General features: G+C 38.8%; 1 protein-coding gene across 9 annotated transcripts in view; it reads left to right on the plus strand.

Moving 5' to 3' along the window:
• Positions 1 to 19213, plus strand: part of EHBP1 (EH domain binding protein 1) — a 369328-nt gene that overhangs the window by 13194 nt on the left and 336921 nt on the right. For 3 of the 9 annotated variants that reach the window (XM_012477187.2, XM_064364167.1, XM_064364168.1), the window contains exons 1-2: positions 3047 to 3131; positions 4286 to 4684. In XM_012477187.2, coding sequence (XP_012332610.1) covers positions 4581 to 4684 — 104 coding nt within the window. In that variant the 5' untranslated portion in view covers positions 3047 to 3131; positions 4286 to 4580. Of the gene's footprint in view, positions 1 to 3046; positions 3449 to 4285; positions 4685 to 19213 lie in introns of those variants that run through there. The other 6 variants (XM_012477185.2, XM_012477191.2, XM_012477190.2 and 3 more) reach the window with 4 other exon arrangements.

Raw genomic sequence — 19213 nt, forward strand, 5'->3', positions numbered from 1 at the left:
TAGGTCTCTGAGTGGACGTCCAACTTATTGATTCCCAGTGCCGGAATCTGAGCAACCCACTGCGCTGGCTAAAACAGTGGCATTAAGATTCATGGTGCTTTTCTGTCCAGGAATCTCTGGTCTGGCTTCCCTCTTGCGTCCCTTTTTCAATCAGCTGAATGGGCAACTCTGCCTTCCCAGAGCTCCAAACATTGACCGAAAGGGGACCCAGTCCCATTTACTCTGCACCGAGAACCGCTGTGCCAGCCACAAGAGTCGCTCTGGCGACCCGTGGGGCTTCTCTGCTGGGAATCTCCTGGTCCGTGAGTAACAAAAATTCGTCTGAAAGTGTGGCGTCCTCTTGTTCTCTGCGCTTTCACTGGGAGCTACAATCCTGAGCTGCTAGTGATTGGCCATCTTAGATCTCTCTCTTCGGGACTGTAACTTTTACCTACTATTGGTAGTATTTAATATGATCAGGCTGGGAGTAGTGGCTCATGCCTGCAATCTCAGCACTTTTGAAGGCTGAGGCAGGCAGATCACTTGACCTCAGGCCTGGGCAACATGGTGAAACCCTGTCTTTATAAAAAGTACAAAACATTTGCCTATCAGTTAATAGAGTTGCTCCTTAAAAAAAAAAAAAAAAAATTAGCCAGGCATGGTAGCATGCAATTGTAGTCCCAGCTACTCGGAAGGTTGGGGTGGGAGGACTTCTTGAGCCTGGGTGGTTGAGGCTGTAGTGAGCCTTGATGAGGGAACAGCACTCCAGCCTGAGTGACAGAGAGAGACCCTGTCTCAAGAAAAATAAAAGATTACTACTCAGTTGGTATTCAGTAATTATCAGCAAAGCAGACCAAAAGAGCTGAATATATTCTATATTTAATATTCCTCAATAAATTGAGTTAGTAGACAAGTTATTTTTTAAAATGTTATGGGGGAAGAAGTAGCTGCTGTGTAGGGCCTCTAGGAGACAGCCTATGAACATGAGGTCAGTGGCAGAACAATGTCAAGGGCTGTTCTTAATTCCTTCATTCATTTAGTAAACTATTCTAACCTTGATCTCTTCTTAGCTACCTTGGTGTCTAGAAGGAAAAGTAAGAGTTTACATCCAAGACAAATGCTTCCCCTAAAAAGAAGAGCTGTCATAAGAAACTATCAGTCTCTTGAAATGTTCCACAACTTGAGGAAGATTCCCTAGGGATCCCTACTCCTTTTAAAGACACTGTTTAAAACTTACTACTTTTAAGAGAATTTCTTTACAATAAGGTCTGTCTCTCTCTCTTCCCCCCTCTCTTTTGAGTAAGGGAAGCATGCTGAAAGAAACCAGAATGACTGCATGAGAAAGTTTGAGAACTAACAAAGAACAATAATGAATAGGGTGCAAAAACCTTCTGATCATCATGTGGATTGTTTCTGAGGGCAACTTGGATGAAAATAATTTAGACCATTTCCACAAATAAAATTCCACACACTTAACGCCTACTTATGATGCAGAATATATTATTATATGAGATCATAATGGCTATAGGTTGTAGTGACTTCGTGAACAACCCAGGAGGGGCATCAGAGAACTCTTAAGATGCACACAAAATAAGAATCAATATGATTATTATGGTTATTTTAACATTTTGAATTGACTAGCAAAATAAGCAATAACTATGCTTTCTGTAAAATGCGCATTGTGCTGTTGTATTATTAGCTCGGTTTCTTTACTGAAAGTGGAAATTGAATTATAATGGATTCAAGCCTTCCATTTGTCTTCCCATCTCTCTTGATTCTTCAACATCTGTCTCTCCACTTTCTCTTGGTCCCCAATGTCTACAGATGGACTCAATTCTCACCCATCACTTCTCTCCCTTCCTGTCCCTGAAAGAATCCTACCTAGACCCTAACTTTTCAAGCTACTTTGTCCATGCACCCTACTTTCCAACCTTAGTAGTAAGATTGAATGATCCTTGTTTCCAGAGCCCATCTGGCTTACTTTCTTTTTATGTTAGCTTGCCTCTTTTTTTTCTAAACTATCTGCCCATTACTTGCTTAGCTGCTACCTCTCTTATCATTCCTTCTCAGTCTCTTTCCCGTTTTGCTCTGCTTGTTCCTTAAATGCTAGGATTCCCCTGAAGTTTCATTCTTTGTCCTTTCTCTACACCAGAGGTCTGTGAACCGTCTAAAACTGAAAACAAACTTTCGTGTTTTGAGACGGAACACTTTTTCCCCCTTGAGAAAGTATCCATAGCTTTCATATACTAAAAAGGGCCCTTGGCTCTTTTAACAAGGTTAAGTGTTCCTGCCCTCACTCTGTCTCCTCCTCTTTACCTTTGATCACCCTTTTTATAGGCTAGCTGTTCCCATATCCATCTACAATTCTCACTAGGGTAAAGAGGCCGACAGCGAAGAGAAGAAACCAAGATTCAAAGAAATGTTGAAGACTCCGAACAAGAAGAATTGTACTGTACACATTTTGTGTTTAGCTCAGCTGATTCAATCCCGTAGAGGACCAGTTGACTCATTGTTGAGCGGGGAGTCGGGGTGCCTGGCAGGATCATTACTTCAGGTTGTCAGGTAAGATTCCAGGAGGAATTGGTGAAATATAGGCTGTATGTGCAAAAACCCTAGTTGCCAGTGGCGGAGGAGCGGGCGCACCCAGTTCCTGGCGGACATGAGAGAAGAAGAGAAATCCACAGGCAGCCGCACTGCCCACTGCTGCAGCGAAGCCAGTCTCTAGGTCTGCAATCACCCTTAGGGCTAGAAACCCCGCCCAGCACCGGCGGTGCCTTTGACGGACAGCCACCTTCTGCAATCATCTTCCAGTTCACTATAAACACTCCCCATTCTTCCCGCCTATCGCTTCCCTCTCCAAGCCAATCAGAAGAATGGGCGGGATCGTCCTTGGTTCCTTTTTTTTTTTTTTTTTTTTTTAAAAAGGTAGCCTGTGCATCGCATTTCGGCTGGGGGAAAAAAAACACCTCCGGAGCAAGGAGAAGGTGGAGCCCCTGTGATGGGCATGAAGTTCTACCAATGAGGCACCCCAGCCGCGCTAAGACCCGGTCGCCAAGGTGGGCGGGGCACGCGCGGGGCCCGGCCAATGGCGACGGGGCGGTGGAGGTTGAGCTGCAGTGGGTAGGGTTAGTGTGAGAGGTGCGGCGGGGGAGGTAATGATGGTGGCGGAGGAGGAAGGCGGGGGAGGGGGTACTGGGCGCTGAGCGGCGTCTCTGGCTGGATTTGGTAGGGTGGGGGACGGTCGCGGGGCGATCTGTCAGGGAGGGGGGCGGGCGTGAGGGGAGCCGTCTGCCTGAGGGGCTGCACATCCCGGCTCCCGCGAGCGCCGTGGCTGGCTTGGCTGTTCCATGTGGCTCCGGCGGGGATGGAGGACTCGGTGGCGGCGGCGGCGGCTGCTGCTGCGGCGGCGACGAAGGAGCGGCTCTGAGAAGGGAACGGGGCTAGACTCAGCCCGACAGCGGGATTAGAGGTGTGAGGAGGGGGCGGGAATGGACGAGCGGTGGGGCTGGGGCTCGGGGTCCGGGCTGGGGTCTTTTAGTATCGCCTGGGTGACAGGGACCGCTGACCAGCCACCGCCTGCCTCCGCTGGGGGGCAGGGGTCTGGGCTGCTGGCGTGAGGAGACTGGCCTCTGGCGGACTGTTCCCCTGAGGATGGGGGAGGGAGGCACCGCACCCCGCACCGTCCACTTGCCCAGCTGGTCATTGCTTCACGCCCAGGCCGGAGTTTCCATTTCCCTCCGGTTGGCAGCAAAGGAGCCTAAGTGGCCTGGAGCCGGGACGTTGCCCTCTCTCTGCCTGGAGATTTCCCTCTACTCCTAGTTCCCCATCCATTTCCCCCCTCCGACTGAAAAACAGCTTTCCTCCTGGCTCCCTAATTTATTGCAAGCAAATATTCTCGGACTTGAGGCTGTTAATTATCGGCTGAAAAACAAAGTTTATTAAAAAATACTCCACTCCTCCCTTTGACTGGCTGTGGACATTAAACAGCATCCCTAGACTTTCCCGCTCTACTTGCCCTTCTGTGATGCTAACAGGGGAGGTAGGGCCCGGAGTTACCATCTCTCTGGATTGTTGTTATGCTGACTACCTGATGTGTCGCTCCACGTCTTCTGTATGAATTGTAATGTCTTCCTTGGTGTCTTGCATCCTTGATGTTACTGGCTTTTGAGGTCGGTGTTTTGTTTCATTGTTTAAAAGACATGCAGAGAACTGGGATGGTCTTTTGCAGTGTTATTTAACATGGTTGATTAGTCACTTCTCATGATGCTCATGTTCTTTCTCTTTTTGTCTTTGTTTTGCTTTTCAGTACTGCAGAATACGCATCATATAGCCCCTGAGGTGGCATGGTGATGTCTCCATGAGGGAACCTCCTCCCATTCATCCTGTCATGGATATCATAGTGTTCTTGACTGGGCCATTCATTTAAGATGGGATTTACCCTGTGAAACCGGGAGAAGACTTATGGACCCCAAGCATCATTTCGAGTTGTAGTTGAGTTTTTAAAAGACATACATGCAAAGCTCCTTTGCTTTGGACTCTCTGCATTATTAAAGCTGCTGTATTGCTAACCCAGAACTGCTCCAGTGTATTGACTGATCGTCATGGCTTCAGTTTGGAAGAGACTGCAGCGTGTGGGAAAACATGCATCCAAGTTCCAGTTTGTGGCCTCCTACCAGGAGCTGATGGTTGAGTGTACGAAGAAATGGTAAGATGTACCTGGGGGTAGAGTTTGCTGTGCTGTGGCCTAAGCGTACTGTGGCCTAAACTCTGTGTCTTCTTAATAGTAGATTGACCTTTCTATAGTGCACTAGTGTGTAGAAGCTGGGTGGGGTGCAGATAACTCTAACAAGTACTGTGCTGTGCACTGTTGCTGCTAGTGCCATCCCTGTGGATTTTAATTACTGGGCTTCAGTATGGCTCAGAGGACTGTAACTGTGAGAGCACACTAAATACAGTAGATTTGGTCTTGAGGTTATTCATCAGTGTTAAAATAACTTCAATTTTTATAATTTTAAGGAGACAAAGAATGGCTATTGAAATAGTGTAAGCATGTGTACATATGTTTTACTATAACAGGTATATGTTTTAATAGAGTTTTAATATAGAAGTCTACATTCTTGTGGGGTGATGGTAATCTATTTTATTCTGGTTTTTTCATTTTTCTTTGCTTAGGATAAAGAATTTTTCATTATTTGATTAATGGAATGCCATCCACAAAACCTTAGAAATTCTTTTGTTAAATGCTTACTCAGGCAACTGTATTTTATTTTAATTGCCTAATGGGATACATTTTTTGGCCAGATTTAAGGAAGTAATTAGTGGTGCTGGTCTGTGATTTGCTTCTTTCCACTTGAGAAGAATAAATATAGGGCTTTCTTTCCATTGCCCTGAATGATAAACAACAAAAATGTTTTATTTAGTGAGAGAAAAAAGTTAATTTTAAGCAAATGGTTGTTTGGGTTTTGATTTATTACAGTGATTAAGCAGTAATGGACTATTGCAAAATAAGTCCATTTCTTTGTTCATAGTACTGTAATGCATGTCTGTAATAACCTTTCTTTTAAATATCCTTTTTATTAGATTAAAAAAATAGCTTGCTCTATTCTAGAACTCTTATAGAATATTTGAATATTTATTTGGAACTAGTTTCTGAATGCTTTTCTCTTCAACTTGTTAGGAATGTTATTTTAAAATCAGTTTGAGAAATGCATGCACTTATTACCTACTTTACACCAGGTACTGTGGATTTAGGGTCCCTGTCCTCAAGGAGTGTATAGTCCAGTGTAAGGAGTGTCACGTGAAAAAATTCACTGTAACAGATGCAATAATATAAATATGTATGACATAATGATTTTAACCTGTCTCCATCCAGTTGAGTATCTTTGAGGACAGATTATTTAACTTCTCTGTGATTCAAGTTTCTGTAGCTATTAAAGGTCATAATGGTGCCACTTCATAGGGTAATTGTGAAGATTAAATGAGTTAATACACGTAAAACGCTTGGAACAGTGTTGGGAACATAGTGCCTAATAAATGCCATTATTATGTACAGAGGTAGCAGAGGGGAAAACAACTCTTTAAGGGTAGAGGATGAATTCTTGGGATGGCTTCCTGAGATCTGAGCTGGGTTTTGAAAGATTCATAGTTGTTGTCCAGGAAGCCAAAGGGAAGAAGTGAAAGACTTTCTACAGTAAAGCAACAACTATGCAGAAGCATGAAGGTTTACCTAGAATGGGATGTGCTGGAAATTCAAGCAGTATAGTTTGATATTAATGGGGTTTAAAGTGTAGGATTGGGGGTGTGCAGTGAGATGAGGTTTGAGAGTCAGACAGGACTGAAAGCATGTAAAGTTGTGTGCTGTTAATAAATGGCTTGGGCATTATTCTGTAGTGATAGGAACATAGTGGAAGGTTTTGTGTAGAAGAGATATTAGGTTTGCTATTGGAAGATCACCAGGACAACAGTGTAGAGTGAGGATCATAGTAAAAGGGTGACTGGAAGCAGCAATATTAGGGTAGCTGTTTTAATAAACAAGGGGAGACAAAAAGTTAGGACTAGGCAGTGGCAAAGGGAATGGAGAGAACTAACTAGACAAACACTTAGAACACAAAATGGATAGGATTTGGTGGTCATTTCAATTGGGGATCTGGGAAAGATGGTGATGAAGGAGAAGAAAAGGTCTAGATTGACATCCAAGCTTTTGTGTTGGAAATCTGGGTGTACTTAACCAAGTTAGAGAAGGTCCTGAATACAGGTATTTCTTAACTTGGCAGTATACTGGGAACATCAACTTTAAGATGGTTAAATTTTAATCGTTTTCTTAAGGGAAATAGAACATTATCAGGTGATTCCTCAGTTAGAAAATCAGTTTCTTTCTCACAGTTTGCAGCCTTCCTGGAATTTTTTTCCCTTGAGCTTTTAAGTTATTAATTTTTAAATAACAATTTAAGTTATTGCTAATGTGTCTAAAGGTGAAAGCTACATTGAAAATTTAGCTTGATTACAGTTGGATAAATGGCTTGATTACTTTTAGGGTTGGCCATTATGGTGTACCTATTAAATCAGGTCTTATGATAGGATCTAGACTTAATACCAGACGCATTTGGATGTTCTTCTAGAAGTATTGGGGGTATTAAGTACCCCCAATACTTCTTGTATTAAGTCTTGGTTCAAGAACTGACATCTAGAACTTAATACCAGAATTATTAAGTATTCTGGTGTTCTATGTTCTAGTGGTTCTAGATGAGAATTTTTCTTTTCGTATGAGAAAAGGACAGTATACCATGGAGGTCCTATTCATCATTATTCCTTGATTGCCACATAAAGAGGCTGTAGCAAATTTAGAGATGATGGGGTTTATACCCCCTACTCTTATTGTTGTCCCTAGGTCATTTAATTATGAATTTTGGTTTAACTGATGTAGCTGTTGGCAAGTGGTAAGATTGGCCTCTGGAGATGAGTTTGAAAGAGTCATGTCAGTTCTCTCTTTACTTTCTGTTCCGTTCTTTTATCATATGTAGGCTTTTAGATTTCGGAGAGAAATCTTTATGAGTTCTCAAAGGCTATACAGGTGTTTAAGGAAACTGTAAAAGTTGGCAAGTTGTGGTTATGATGATAATTTAAGTAGATTGCAAATTAAATTCTGATAAGAGTTCTCTAATATATGACATGAATCATTATATATGAATACATATTATATTTTGCATGTATGTGTCTCCATTATCTACATATACGAACATATTTTAACTTTGTATTTTTCCATCTAATTCTTAGTTGTAGTGGGAGGACTAAAAATATTGAAAGTGCTATAAACTTTTATGAATACATATTACATTTTACATGTGTCTCCATTATCTGCATATATGAACATATTTTATCTTTATATTTTTTCCATTTAATTCTTAGTTGTGGTGGGGAGACTAAAAATATTGAAAGTGCTATAAACTTTTCCCAAATAGTCATATATTTATTTCAGTTTCTTATTTTTCTATGTCATATAAGAATTCCTTTTTCTTGTTTTAAAATATAATTTTAATTATAATTTATATTTTAAATAGTCAGTACAATCACATGGTTCAAAACTCTAGAGGTACAAAAATGTGAATATATAACCCTGAAAGTAACTCTTCATTTTGTTCATTATTTTACACATCTTTGCCAACCTTGTGACCCCAGGATTTGAATAGTTAAAAAAAGGAGCTTTTCTTAGTGTTTAAGTTTGTGACACTGGCCTGTTAGATAAAATATAAACACTTTAATCTGATGTTTCAGGATATGTGTGACTGATCCCAGCTTAGTTTTCCAATTAGACATTAGAAGGCTACATGTACTTTGTTAACTTGAATTTATAAAAACTAAATTACATTAAGAAGTATTAATTTCAGATTCACTTCTTTGGATGGCTTAAGCAAGTATTTCTCTGTTGACCATGGATATAGAGATACATGAGCCTTGATGCAAATAAACTACTTTTGAAATAAATTTTACAAATAACAGAGAAAAGCATTAATTAGAAACAAACTTGGTATGTTTTGTGGAATATAGACTGTCATGAGTAAAGCAGAAGCAGGGATACTAGTTAGGAGGTTATTGCAGTAATTCAAACAGCAGAGTAGTAGGTGGTTAAGAAATGGTCAGATGTAATGGCCGGATGTCATGGCTCATGCTTGTAATCCCAGCACTTGAGGGGACCTAGGTCAGGAGTTCGAGACCAGCCTGTCCAATATGGTGAAACCCCATTTCTACTAAAAAATACAAAAAATTAGCCGAGTGTGGTAGCACATGCCTGTAGTCCCAGCTACTTGGGAGGCTGAGGCAGGAGAATCACTAGAACCTGGGAGGCAGAGGTTGCAGTGAGCCAAGATCGTGCCACCGCACTCCAGCCTGGATGACAGAGTAAGACTCTGTCTCAAAAAAAAAAAAAAGAAAAAGAAACAGTCAGATGTCACACACACACCCTCATACACACTCAACACTACCACACTTTATTGAGGTATAATTTACGCTTTTACATACAGTAAAATGCATCCATTTTAAGTGTACAGTCCAGTGAGTTTTGACAATTTTTTGTACCCATGCAGCTAGATAATATATTTTTTAAAGGTGTAGTTAACAGGACTTACTGATGGATTAGATATAATGTAAAGTAAGAGACAGTCAATAATGACTATAGGTTTTTGGCCTGAGCAACCAGGTGAATGTAATGTTAATTGTAGTGATAGGGGAATACTTGGGAAGGAAAAGGTTTGATGTGAGGGAGAAATCAAGAATTCTGTTTGCTTTTCGTTTGGGACATCCAGATGGAGATCTTAATTAAGCAGTTAATTATAAGAGTCTCAAACTCAGGGGAGAGAAGTGGCTGAATCGTAAGTAGTATTTAGAACCATGGGGCTATAGGAAATTTCCTATGCTTTAATACAGATTGAGAAGAGGATTGAGGACTGAGTCTTGAGGCACTTCAGCATATAGAGGTGAGGAAGGAGAGGAGGAGCCAACAAAGGAGACAGGAAACAAGCAGTAGTGAGATAGGAAAATTAGGATAGCGTGTTTTCTAAGAAACCAAGTGCAAAAAGTGTATTAAGGGAGTATTTGGCTGTGTCAAATACTGTTGAGAGGTTAAGCAAGGTGACCATTAGATTTGGCAAGGTGGAAAGAACTGATGATTTTGAGGACGGTTCAATGGAGTGGTGGAGATGAAGGCTTGATTAAATTGGCTTAGAGGAAAAGAAGTGATTATGGTGAGTATAGATTATTTTCTTGAGCATTTGCTACAAAGCAGAGAACTAGGTAATACCTGAAGAGAGACAAGTGTTCAAGGTGTATTTTTTGCTTAGCAGGTATTGCACCATGTGTAAATTCTGATGCAGATGATCGGTAGAGAAGGAAAAATTGATGATGTGGTGGAAGAGGAGGTAGCCTTAGGGAAAAGTCTTTGAGTGAAAGAAAGAAAAGGAGCCAGAACACAAGTGGAAAGGTTGAATTTAAGGTAGAAGCAGGGACAATTCATTGTTATAAAGGAAGAAACAGTACATGGGTAGAGAAGCAGATAGTTGGTAGATTTGGTTGGGGAGGATATGGACATTCTGTTTTCTCAGGGAAATAATATAAGAAATCATCTGCTGGGAGGGAAGTGACAGAGTTGTTGAAGAATTGAGGAGATGAGATAAGAAGTCATCAAAGTAAGAAAGAATTGACTAGGGAAATGTAGGGGTATTGCTGGGTAGTGTTGAAGACCTTAACTTTGTGATTATAAATGTTAAGTGAATGCAACCAGCAAGTTTGCATATTTTAATCCAACTATGTTCAGTACTTGGGTACAGGCATAGAATAAGTAGAGTTGGATTTGACCAGGATTGGATTTTGTCAGGAACGTATAACTGAGGGGAAGAGAGACAGAAATTGAGAGCAGATGTGCAGGAATGGTTTTAGTGATGAATCATGGAATATAAGCTGAAAAAGGAGGAAGATAAGTATGTGAAAGATGGGACAGTCAGTGAAAAAATGAAAAGGATAATGATTGAGAGATTTTTAAAGAGGTTGAAGAATTGTTGGGGTTGGGAGCTGGAAAGATGGGAGGTGAAAGAGTGTGAGATGCTTGATTCTGGAGGATGTGGTTAATGTTAATGACAAGATACTGGTGGTGTCTTTGGATCACATGTGCCTATCTGTTTATAAAAATGAGCATATATCCCAATATATTTTTAATTAATATGCTATGTACATGAAATATAATTATACTTTAATTTCCTTTAATAAATACATTTAAAATAAATAAATTTAAGTAGAATTTCTTGCTGTATTTTCGTAGATACTCTTTTGCAGCTTCCAGATATTCCTATCCCTTATTAGAGACTATAGCTATTAGCATATGACCATGACAATTGGTGGTTGAGAGGAGATGGAGGAAAAGATTTTTGGGTATGAAGAGGGTGGTCAGGGAATTTAGAGGCCAATGTGTGGGCAGATTATCTGTGTGGTTCTTGAAGTTGCCAAGAATAATGGGAGGAGAAACATTTAAGACAGGGAGTCAGGTGCTAAAGTCTTTTTTTTTTTTTTTTTTGAGACAGAGTCTCGCTCTGTTGCCCAGGATCAAGTGCAGTGGCTCATTGCAACCTCTGCCTCCTGGGTTCTAGTGATTCTCATGCCTCAGCCTCCCAAGTAGCTGGGATTACAGGCATGTACCACCATGCCTGGCTAGTTTGTTTGTATTTTTAGTAGCGACAGGGTTTTGCTACGTTGGCCAGGCTGGTCTCGAACTCTTGTCCCCAAAAGATCTACCTACTTCGGCCTCCCAAAGTGCTAGAATTACAGGTATGAGCCATGGTACTGGCCTGGTGATAAAATCTTTAATGTATGAGGGAAGAGATGGGGCAGAAGGTTAGATGACTGCAAAAGGGAGAGGTAAGTTAAGAAAGGTATTGTTCCCTAGTTTCTAGGCTTGCTTCTAGAGAGGTTAATTTGCAATACTTTCTAAGTTGCAAGTTATGTGACTCTTGAACATCTTACTCCTTGAAACAAGATAGTGCAGCCTTCTTTTCTATATTGTAAGTTGTCAAAGGCATATGATTTTAGCAAATACTAAATTGATGTGTTACTTGTTTATAATTTCGTGATACTGTCTTATGAACTGATTTTTTTAAACATTGTAATTGTTACATATTGTGTTTTATCTAGATTTTAAGTCTTTATTCTATGTGAATACAGCTTTACAAAATTCAGTTGTGGTGGGTTCTTTAAATAATATAGCGGAGCCACTTAATGCCATGATTGGATATTGCTTTGCTTACAACATGATTATGTCTACACATGACTCAAAATATGCCTCTAGATCAAGAGTTGGCAAACTCTGACCTGATCCAAACTGGCTCATTTGTAAATAAAGTTTTATTGGAATACAGCCATGCTCATTCATTCTTTTACTACTGTCTGGAGTTGCTTTTAAACTGCAGTGGCAGAGTTTAAGTAGTTGCTGCTTAGATTGGGTTGCTGCAGAGTTTAAAATATTTACTATCTAGCCTTTTAAGAAAACGTTTGTTCTCTTTAAAAAAAAGGGCCAGGCTTGGTTGTCCAAGCCTGTAATCTCTGCACTTTGGGAGGGGCCAAGGGGGAGGATCACTTGAACTCAGGAGTTTAGGAGTTCAAGACCAGCCTGGGCAACATGGTGAGACCCTATTTCTAAAAAAAAAAAAAAAGAAGAAGAAAAAAAGAAAAAGTTTGCTGACTCTTGCTTTAAGTCATTGGAGTTACTTGCAACTAGTATTTAGGGAATATAGAGTCTAGCACCTTTCTGTTTTCTCTGTGCTTAGGCTCTAAACTATTAGTTTAGTCTTATTTTAGTCAAACTACATACACAACAGAGAAGACCATTGTGCCTGTTTCCCAGCCTTATAGAAAGAAACTTTAGAGCAACTTGTGAGAACATTGAGGTCTGTGTGTGTGCAAAATATATTTTCTGGCTGTGTGACCTTGGATGAATTATCTCTTAGTACCTCTTCTGTAGTGGAAATGATAATAATAGCACTACTTCCAGCATAGAGTTGTTTTGAAGATTAAGTAAGATAATAACTGTAATAAAGGGGTTAGAACAGTGTCTGACAGAGTAAGCACCCAGTAAATGTTAGCCATTGTTATTATTATAAGAGAACTATCTAGAGAGAAAGGTTAGAGTAGGTGAGAAGAAGATTGTAAATATAACCTGAACTTTTAAGAGTATCTTTTAGAGAAAGATGAACTAGCACAGGTTGGAGTGACTGGGGAGGTAGGAGTAAACCAGGGAATGTGCAATCAGAAGTACAGTGCTGAAATGAGCTAAGTTTTGACAATACTTTGATTTTTGGGGAGAGGAACTATATATTTTTGCTTCTGGAGCAAAATCAATTCCTATAGTTTTTATAACTTTATTACCTTTTCATAATAATTTCAAGCAAATGTAGTGCTAAGAAAACTAGCTTAATTCCTCCAAAGTAGAATTAACTTGCCAGCGTTTGTGTATGCATGTCTGTGTGTTTGTATGTGTCCTGTGATGATGTTTTATGATAAGATATTTCTTTTCTTTTTTCTTTTTCTTTTTGAGACAGAATCTCACTCTATCACCCAGGCTGGAGTGCAGTGGCACAGTCCTGGCTCACTGCAGCCTCCACCTCCCGGGTTCAAGGGATTCTCCTACCTCAGCCACCTGAGTAGCTGGGACTACAGGTGTGCACCACCATACCCAGCTAATTTTTGTATGTTTTGGTAGAGACGAGGTTTCACCATGTTAGCCAGGCTTGTCTCGAACTCTTGGCCTCAAGTGATCCACTCACTTCGGCCTCCCAAAGTGCTGGGATTACAGGCATGAGCCACTGTGCCCCGCTGAGCCTCTGTGCCCAGCCGAGCCACCGTCCCAGGCCATTTTATGATTTTTTTTTTTTTTAAGTATATTATTTCTGAATTTTAAAAGCTACCCGGAATAAAGATTATATTTTCCAGATTTCCTTGCACTTGATGTGGCCATGTAATTAAATTCTAATCAATGGAATATGAGGGGAATTGATGTGTACAACTTCCAATTAGAGTCTTTGAAAGGAATGAGCCTGACTTCCTCTTATCTTGACCCTTTCTTGCTAACTGGGATATGGACCCAGGAAGTATGATGATTTTAACTATGTCAATGACATCAACAACTAGGGGATGATGGGCAACAAGACTGAAGAAAGTTAGGGCCCCAATCATCAGGTTTTTTCCAGCCATACTACTTCTGAGCTGCCTACTTTTTTTTGAGAGAAAAATTTTCTGTCTTATTCAGCTACTGAATCTTTGGATGTCTTTGTTACAACAAACTAATCTTTACCCTAGCTAATACATACTATGCTTAATTAACCCTATTATCTCTAAGATAAAGTCCAAATTTTACATCTTGGAGTAAGGGAAGGTCTTGCTCTACACCCTATTTATCACTCTACCCTCTCTCATCATTCTACTCCTACTCCCATTCTGAATTACCCTGAATTCGTCATAAATGCCCTGTTTTCTTTCAGATCTTGGCCTTTGAATGTGGTCTTCTTGCCTCACCCATTCCTGCTCTACTTCCAGAATTTTCTGCCACCACCCCCCAACCTGGGAACCTCCCAGGCTTCTTCCCAAAGCATTTCTGAGAGGAGGTGTTACTGATTTTGGACAATTCTACTGCTTCAATCCCCTTTTCCTATGCACCCTCTGCCAAACAGAATCCATGACTCTCTGCTAATCTTAGACCTATGAAATAAGCAAGGTCTATTCTGTAGATTCTAAGAGCTGCATAATTTTTTAAGGTGTAGAGAAGCATCTTTTGCTTTAGGTTCTTCTTTGTATCTCTTATGGTCATTTTCATTCCAAAGCTGTGCCACTGAGTCCACATTCCTTTGAGGGCAGATGGGCATTCCAAATAGATTGGTATTATGTGAACCATTTTTTTCTCAGCTGATAATGGCGATATAGATGTGTCTCAAGTAGGTACTTAGTTTGCAAAGAAAAATAAATTCATTTATACTTTACCATCATCTTCAGCTATAAAGTAAAGGGTATGGTCAATAAATTTTATTGCCACAAAATTGTTGCGGATGTCTTCCACTGGTTTAGCAGCCATCTTTATTCCTGCGACAAATAGTTTCTTGCGAGAGGAAGTGATCTGGAAGGTCTGAGGTCCCTTTCCTCTTCCAGAGGCCCTTTGCTCCCCTGGCAACTGCCTCGACAGGCAGCAAGGAGTCGTTTCCCAGTGCTTTTTGTGCTCCTGGCTGCCAACTCTGGCTGCTAAAGCGGCTGCCACCTGCTACAATTTATGATGTATTTCTGTGTGACAATTGCTCTTTTCCTTTTTCTTTATCTTTTGTAATGACAGGGGTCTCACTGTGCTGCCCAGGCTGATCTTGAACTTCTGGCCTCAAGCGACCCTCCCGCCTTGGCCCCTCAAAAGTGCTGGGATTACAGGTGTAAGTCACCGTGCCCAGCCACAGTTTTTCTTTAAACGTTTTTTTTCTTGTCATGATTTTAAAGAAATGAACCCAGGATCTTTTTGTAATGTGTAATTTTCATACATTGTTTTGGTATCAAATCTTGGTTTACATACTTTAAAAGTTCATTTCTAAAATGAAATTTTAAGGGATTATGTGAAGAGGTTCTGTTCTTATGATTTAATTTAGTTTCATGTGAGTTTTGCAATTAAAATGCCCAGTGAACTTAAAATTAGGCATTTCTAGAAATGTGCTATTGATGCATCAAATATGTTTGTTCTGATTTTTTGGGAAATTTCAACAAAAGAGCCACTGAACTTGTTCATTGCATGATATAAAAATAGTTTAGGAAAAATTGCACAAAGCATTTTGAATACTCAATAGGAATGTTCATATTCTACGTTAGGCCTTTTGCATATTTGTTAAAAGGAGTGGAACTGAGTAGTGAAATTATGGCAGGATGTCATTATATCTGGTATTTGTCTTATGTATCAATGTTACAGTGATATTTTTAGGCTAAAAAGGCACCTAATGATTTTCTTTAGTAAGTTTGGTTTATTAAAAAATTTCTTGGTTTTATTAATCTGAGTATAGTTTTAATGAATTTTTTTAAACTATAAAAATTGCCTTTAATTCAAAAAAATTATCACTTTAAAATTTGATACCCTGCCTATGTCCACAAGAGTTTGTCAGCTTAAGAATTTAAAATAATACCATGTTGACTAATTTGGAGATATAAATAGAATGATGGTCTTACAGGAGCAGAGAGAGCACATATTACCAGGCACTTGCGAGGAGTTAGTTGCTACTATTGGACAGTGGATTTGGTTCTGAGTTTATTGGCAACCAAGGCAAAAAGGGAAGCACTTTGGCTCATGTAATAGTCCTCCTGGTGAAAGAACGTATATAAATTTGTTTCCAGAGACTTTTCTTAGACCTTAATCCAAAGAGGATTTTTATTATGAAAATAAAATATGACACTAGATAAAAGCTCCAACTACAAAAGACTCAGAACCACTGTTAAATTAAATAATGTTTATGTCAACCCTTCATGAAGGCTTTTTATGACAGAATATGGCTGAGGAACCTCGTTTTCTGATCATCTAATTTAAACCAAGGGTACCACTTGGTATTTCTTTTGACCTGGGGGTGAGGGAGTCTGTGAAAAAATTATACATTAAGGGCTTTATACACCCAGAAAGTTTGGCAACCTCTAGTGTAGGCCTTTGTGATAGCACTTAATGCTTTCCTATCCCTTTCTGGTCCTTTGCCTATATTACTGCCATAGTTATCCTTCTAAAATGAACCTTCCATAGTTCCTTTATTTATAGGCTATGTTTAGTATGACAATTTTAATTTTTTAAATATGTCCTTATTCTATTTTACTAGTCTTCTTCCAACCATTTTTTTTTAAGATTCTGAAATCTTGTTTTTACTACATGCAAAGAGTTTCTCTCAAATTTTATCTTTTATTGTTCTTTTTCCCTCTCCAAAATCATTAAATGCAGAAAGCCATGTAGTAAAACCCTCTCAAAGTAACTAATTGAAACTAGATTTATTCATTTAATAAGTGGATCTAGGAATCAAGTTTAATGGTTCAGCTTCAGTTTGGAGAGTACTCTAATTTGCAAAATTACTTTTAAAAATTGGTTAATTCATTTATTTTGAAACTTTTTATGGAAGTAATTTTAAGATTACAGAGAATTGCAAAGATAGTGTAGAGCAGCGGTTAGAGCAGGGGTGTTCAATCTTTTGGTTTCCGTGGGCCACATTGGAAGAGGAGTTGTCTTGGGCCACACATAAAATACAGTAACACTAATGATAGTTGATGAGCTAAAAAAAAAAATCCCTGCATAAATTTCATAATGGTTTAAGAAAGTTTGTGATTTTATGTTGGGCTTCAGGTTGGACATGCTTGGTATAGTTCTTATATATCACATCATCCAGCTTTTTTTGGGTAAAATTTGAATAAATAAATTTACCATTATTGTTTATCAAAACTAAGAGATTAATGTTAGTATACTATTATTAGGCAAGCTACAGACTTTATTCGATTTCACCAGTTTTTTCACTAATATCCTTTTTCTGTCCAAGGATGTGATCCAGGATACCACACTGCATTTAGTTGTCATATCTCTTCTAATCTGTAACAGTTTTTAGTCTTTTTTTGTTTTTCGTGACTTTGTTAGGTTTGCCAAGTGCTGGTTAGGTTATTTTGTAGAATGTCCCTCAAATTTGGTTTGTTTGATGTTTTATTGATGATTATACTGAGGTTATGGAACTCTGGTAAGATACCTCAGAGGTAAAATTCCCCCAGTCCCCGTCACATAATATCATATATCACATGGTATCAACATGACTTATCACTGGTGATATTCACCTTGATTACTTAGTCTATGGAGTTTCTCCACTGTAGAATTACTATTTTACCTTTTCATATTTTATGCATTAGAAACCAGTTTCTAAATTCAATATACACCTAGGGAAGAGAATTCAGTTTCATCTCCTGGAAGGAGAGGTATCAAAGAATATGAACATATGTTAGAACTACCACAGAACTAATAAATATTGGTGGGAAGATTCTTTGAGGTTATGTAACTATCCTGTTTCTCTTTAAAGTTTTGGCTACCAATTTAAAATTCATCATTAGATTTTGCTTGTAGCAATCGCTACTGTGTCCTAATGATAGTTTTCTGTTTCCTTTATTCCTTCTACATTTATTTTTGGAAATTTTCTGTAAGGAAGATTTGTCCTTTATTCCCCATTTATTTATTCAGTTATTTATTCATATCAGTGTGTACTTAATGGTTATTTATAAAATAACTTTTTGATATCATAACTGCCTTTTGTACAGAGTTTCTGACAGGAGGTACATTTTTTTTAAAAGAACCCTTTCTATTTTTTAAAAATATCTTTATTTTGAAATAATTTCAGACTTATAGAAAAGTTGCAAACACAATACAAAGAATTCCCATATACATTCCTCCCCAATTCCCAAGCGGCAACATTTTACCATATTTGCTTTATCATTTCTCTTAAGCTCTTTTGTATGTATATTTTTTTCCTTAATATTTAAGAGTAAGCTGTACCATAGTGACCCTTTACCCATAAACACTTCAGTGTGTATTTCTTAAAAATAGAGATTTTTTTTAAAGCATAACCATAGTTTGTCAAAATCAGGAAATTTACATTTGAATGTAATACCATTATTTAATATATAAACCTAATTCAGATTTATCCAATTATCCCAAGAATTCCATTTATAGCAAAAGAAGAATTTTTTTCCTCCCTAAACCAGGATCTAATCCTAGGGCCATACGTTACGTTTAGTTGTCACATCTCTTTAATCTCCTTTAATCTGGTAGAATTCCTCAGTCTTTGTTTTGAAACTTGACACTTTTAAAGTGTCAATTCACCTTGGCACTTTTGAAAAATGTTCCTCAGTTTGGGTTTGTCTGATATTTACTCATGATTAGGTTTAGGTTATGAATACTTTATAGTAATACCAAAGTGAAACTGTGTATTCACTGCATCTGGAGTCATGTGATGTTTATTGGTCCCATTATTAATGATGATAGTTTTGATCACTTGGTTAAAGTGTTGTCTGCTAGGTTTCTGCATTGAAATTCACTGTTTTTTTCCTTTGTAGGAAGATACTTTGAGACTATGTAAACATCCTATTCCTTCTTTTTTTAGATTTTTCTTCTGTTGTTGTTTTTAACTTATTTTAAGTTCAGGGTACATGTGTATGTTTGTGATACAGGTAAACTTGTGTCATGGCAGTTTGTTAGACAGATTATTTCATCACCCTGGTATTAAGCTTACTACCCACTAGTTACTTTTCCTGATTCTCTCCTTCCTCTCACCCTCCATCCTTCAAAAGGCCCCAGTGTTCTCTTCTATGTGTGTGTTCTCATCATTTAGCTCCCACTTGGGAGAATATGCAGTAATTGGTTTTCTGTTCCTGTGTTAGTTTGCTAAGGATAATGGCCTCTGGCTCCATCTATGTTTCTGCAAAGGATTGATCTTGTCCCTTTTTATGGCTGCATATACTCCATGATGTATATGTACCACATTTTCTTTATCCAGTGTACCATTCATGGGCATTTAGGTTGATTCCACGTCTTTGCCATTGTGAATAGTGCTCAGTGAACATACACGTGCATGTGTCTTTATGATAGAACACTGTATATTCTTTTGGGTATATACCCATTCAGTAATGGGATTGGTAGGTTGATGGTATTTCTGATTTCAGGTATTTGAGGAAT

This window comes from Aotus nancymaae, unplaced genomic scaffold (genome assembly GCF_030222135.1).
Source record: "Aotus nancymaae isolate 86718 unplaced genomic scaffold, 86718_ANA_hifiasm-v0.15.2.pri h1tg000057l, whole genome shotgun sequence".
Taxonomy (NCBI): Eukaryota; Metazoa; Chordata; class Mammalia; order Primates; family Aotidae; genus Aotus; species Aotus nancymaae.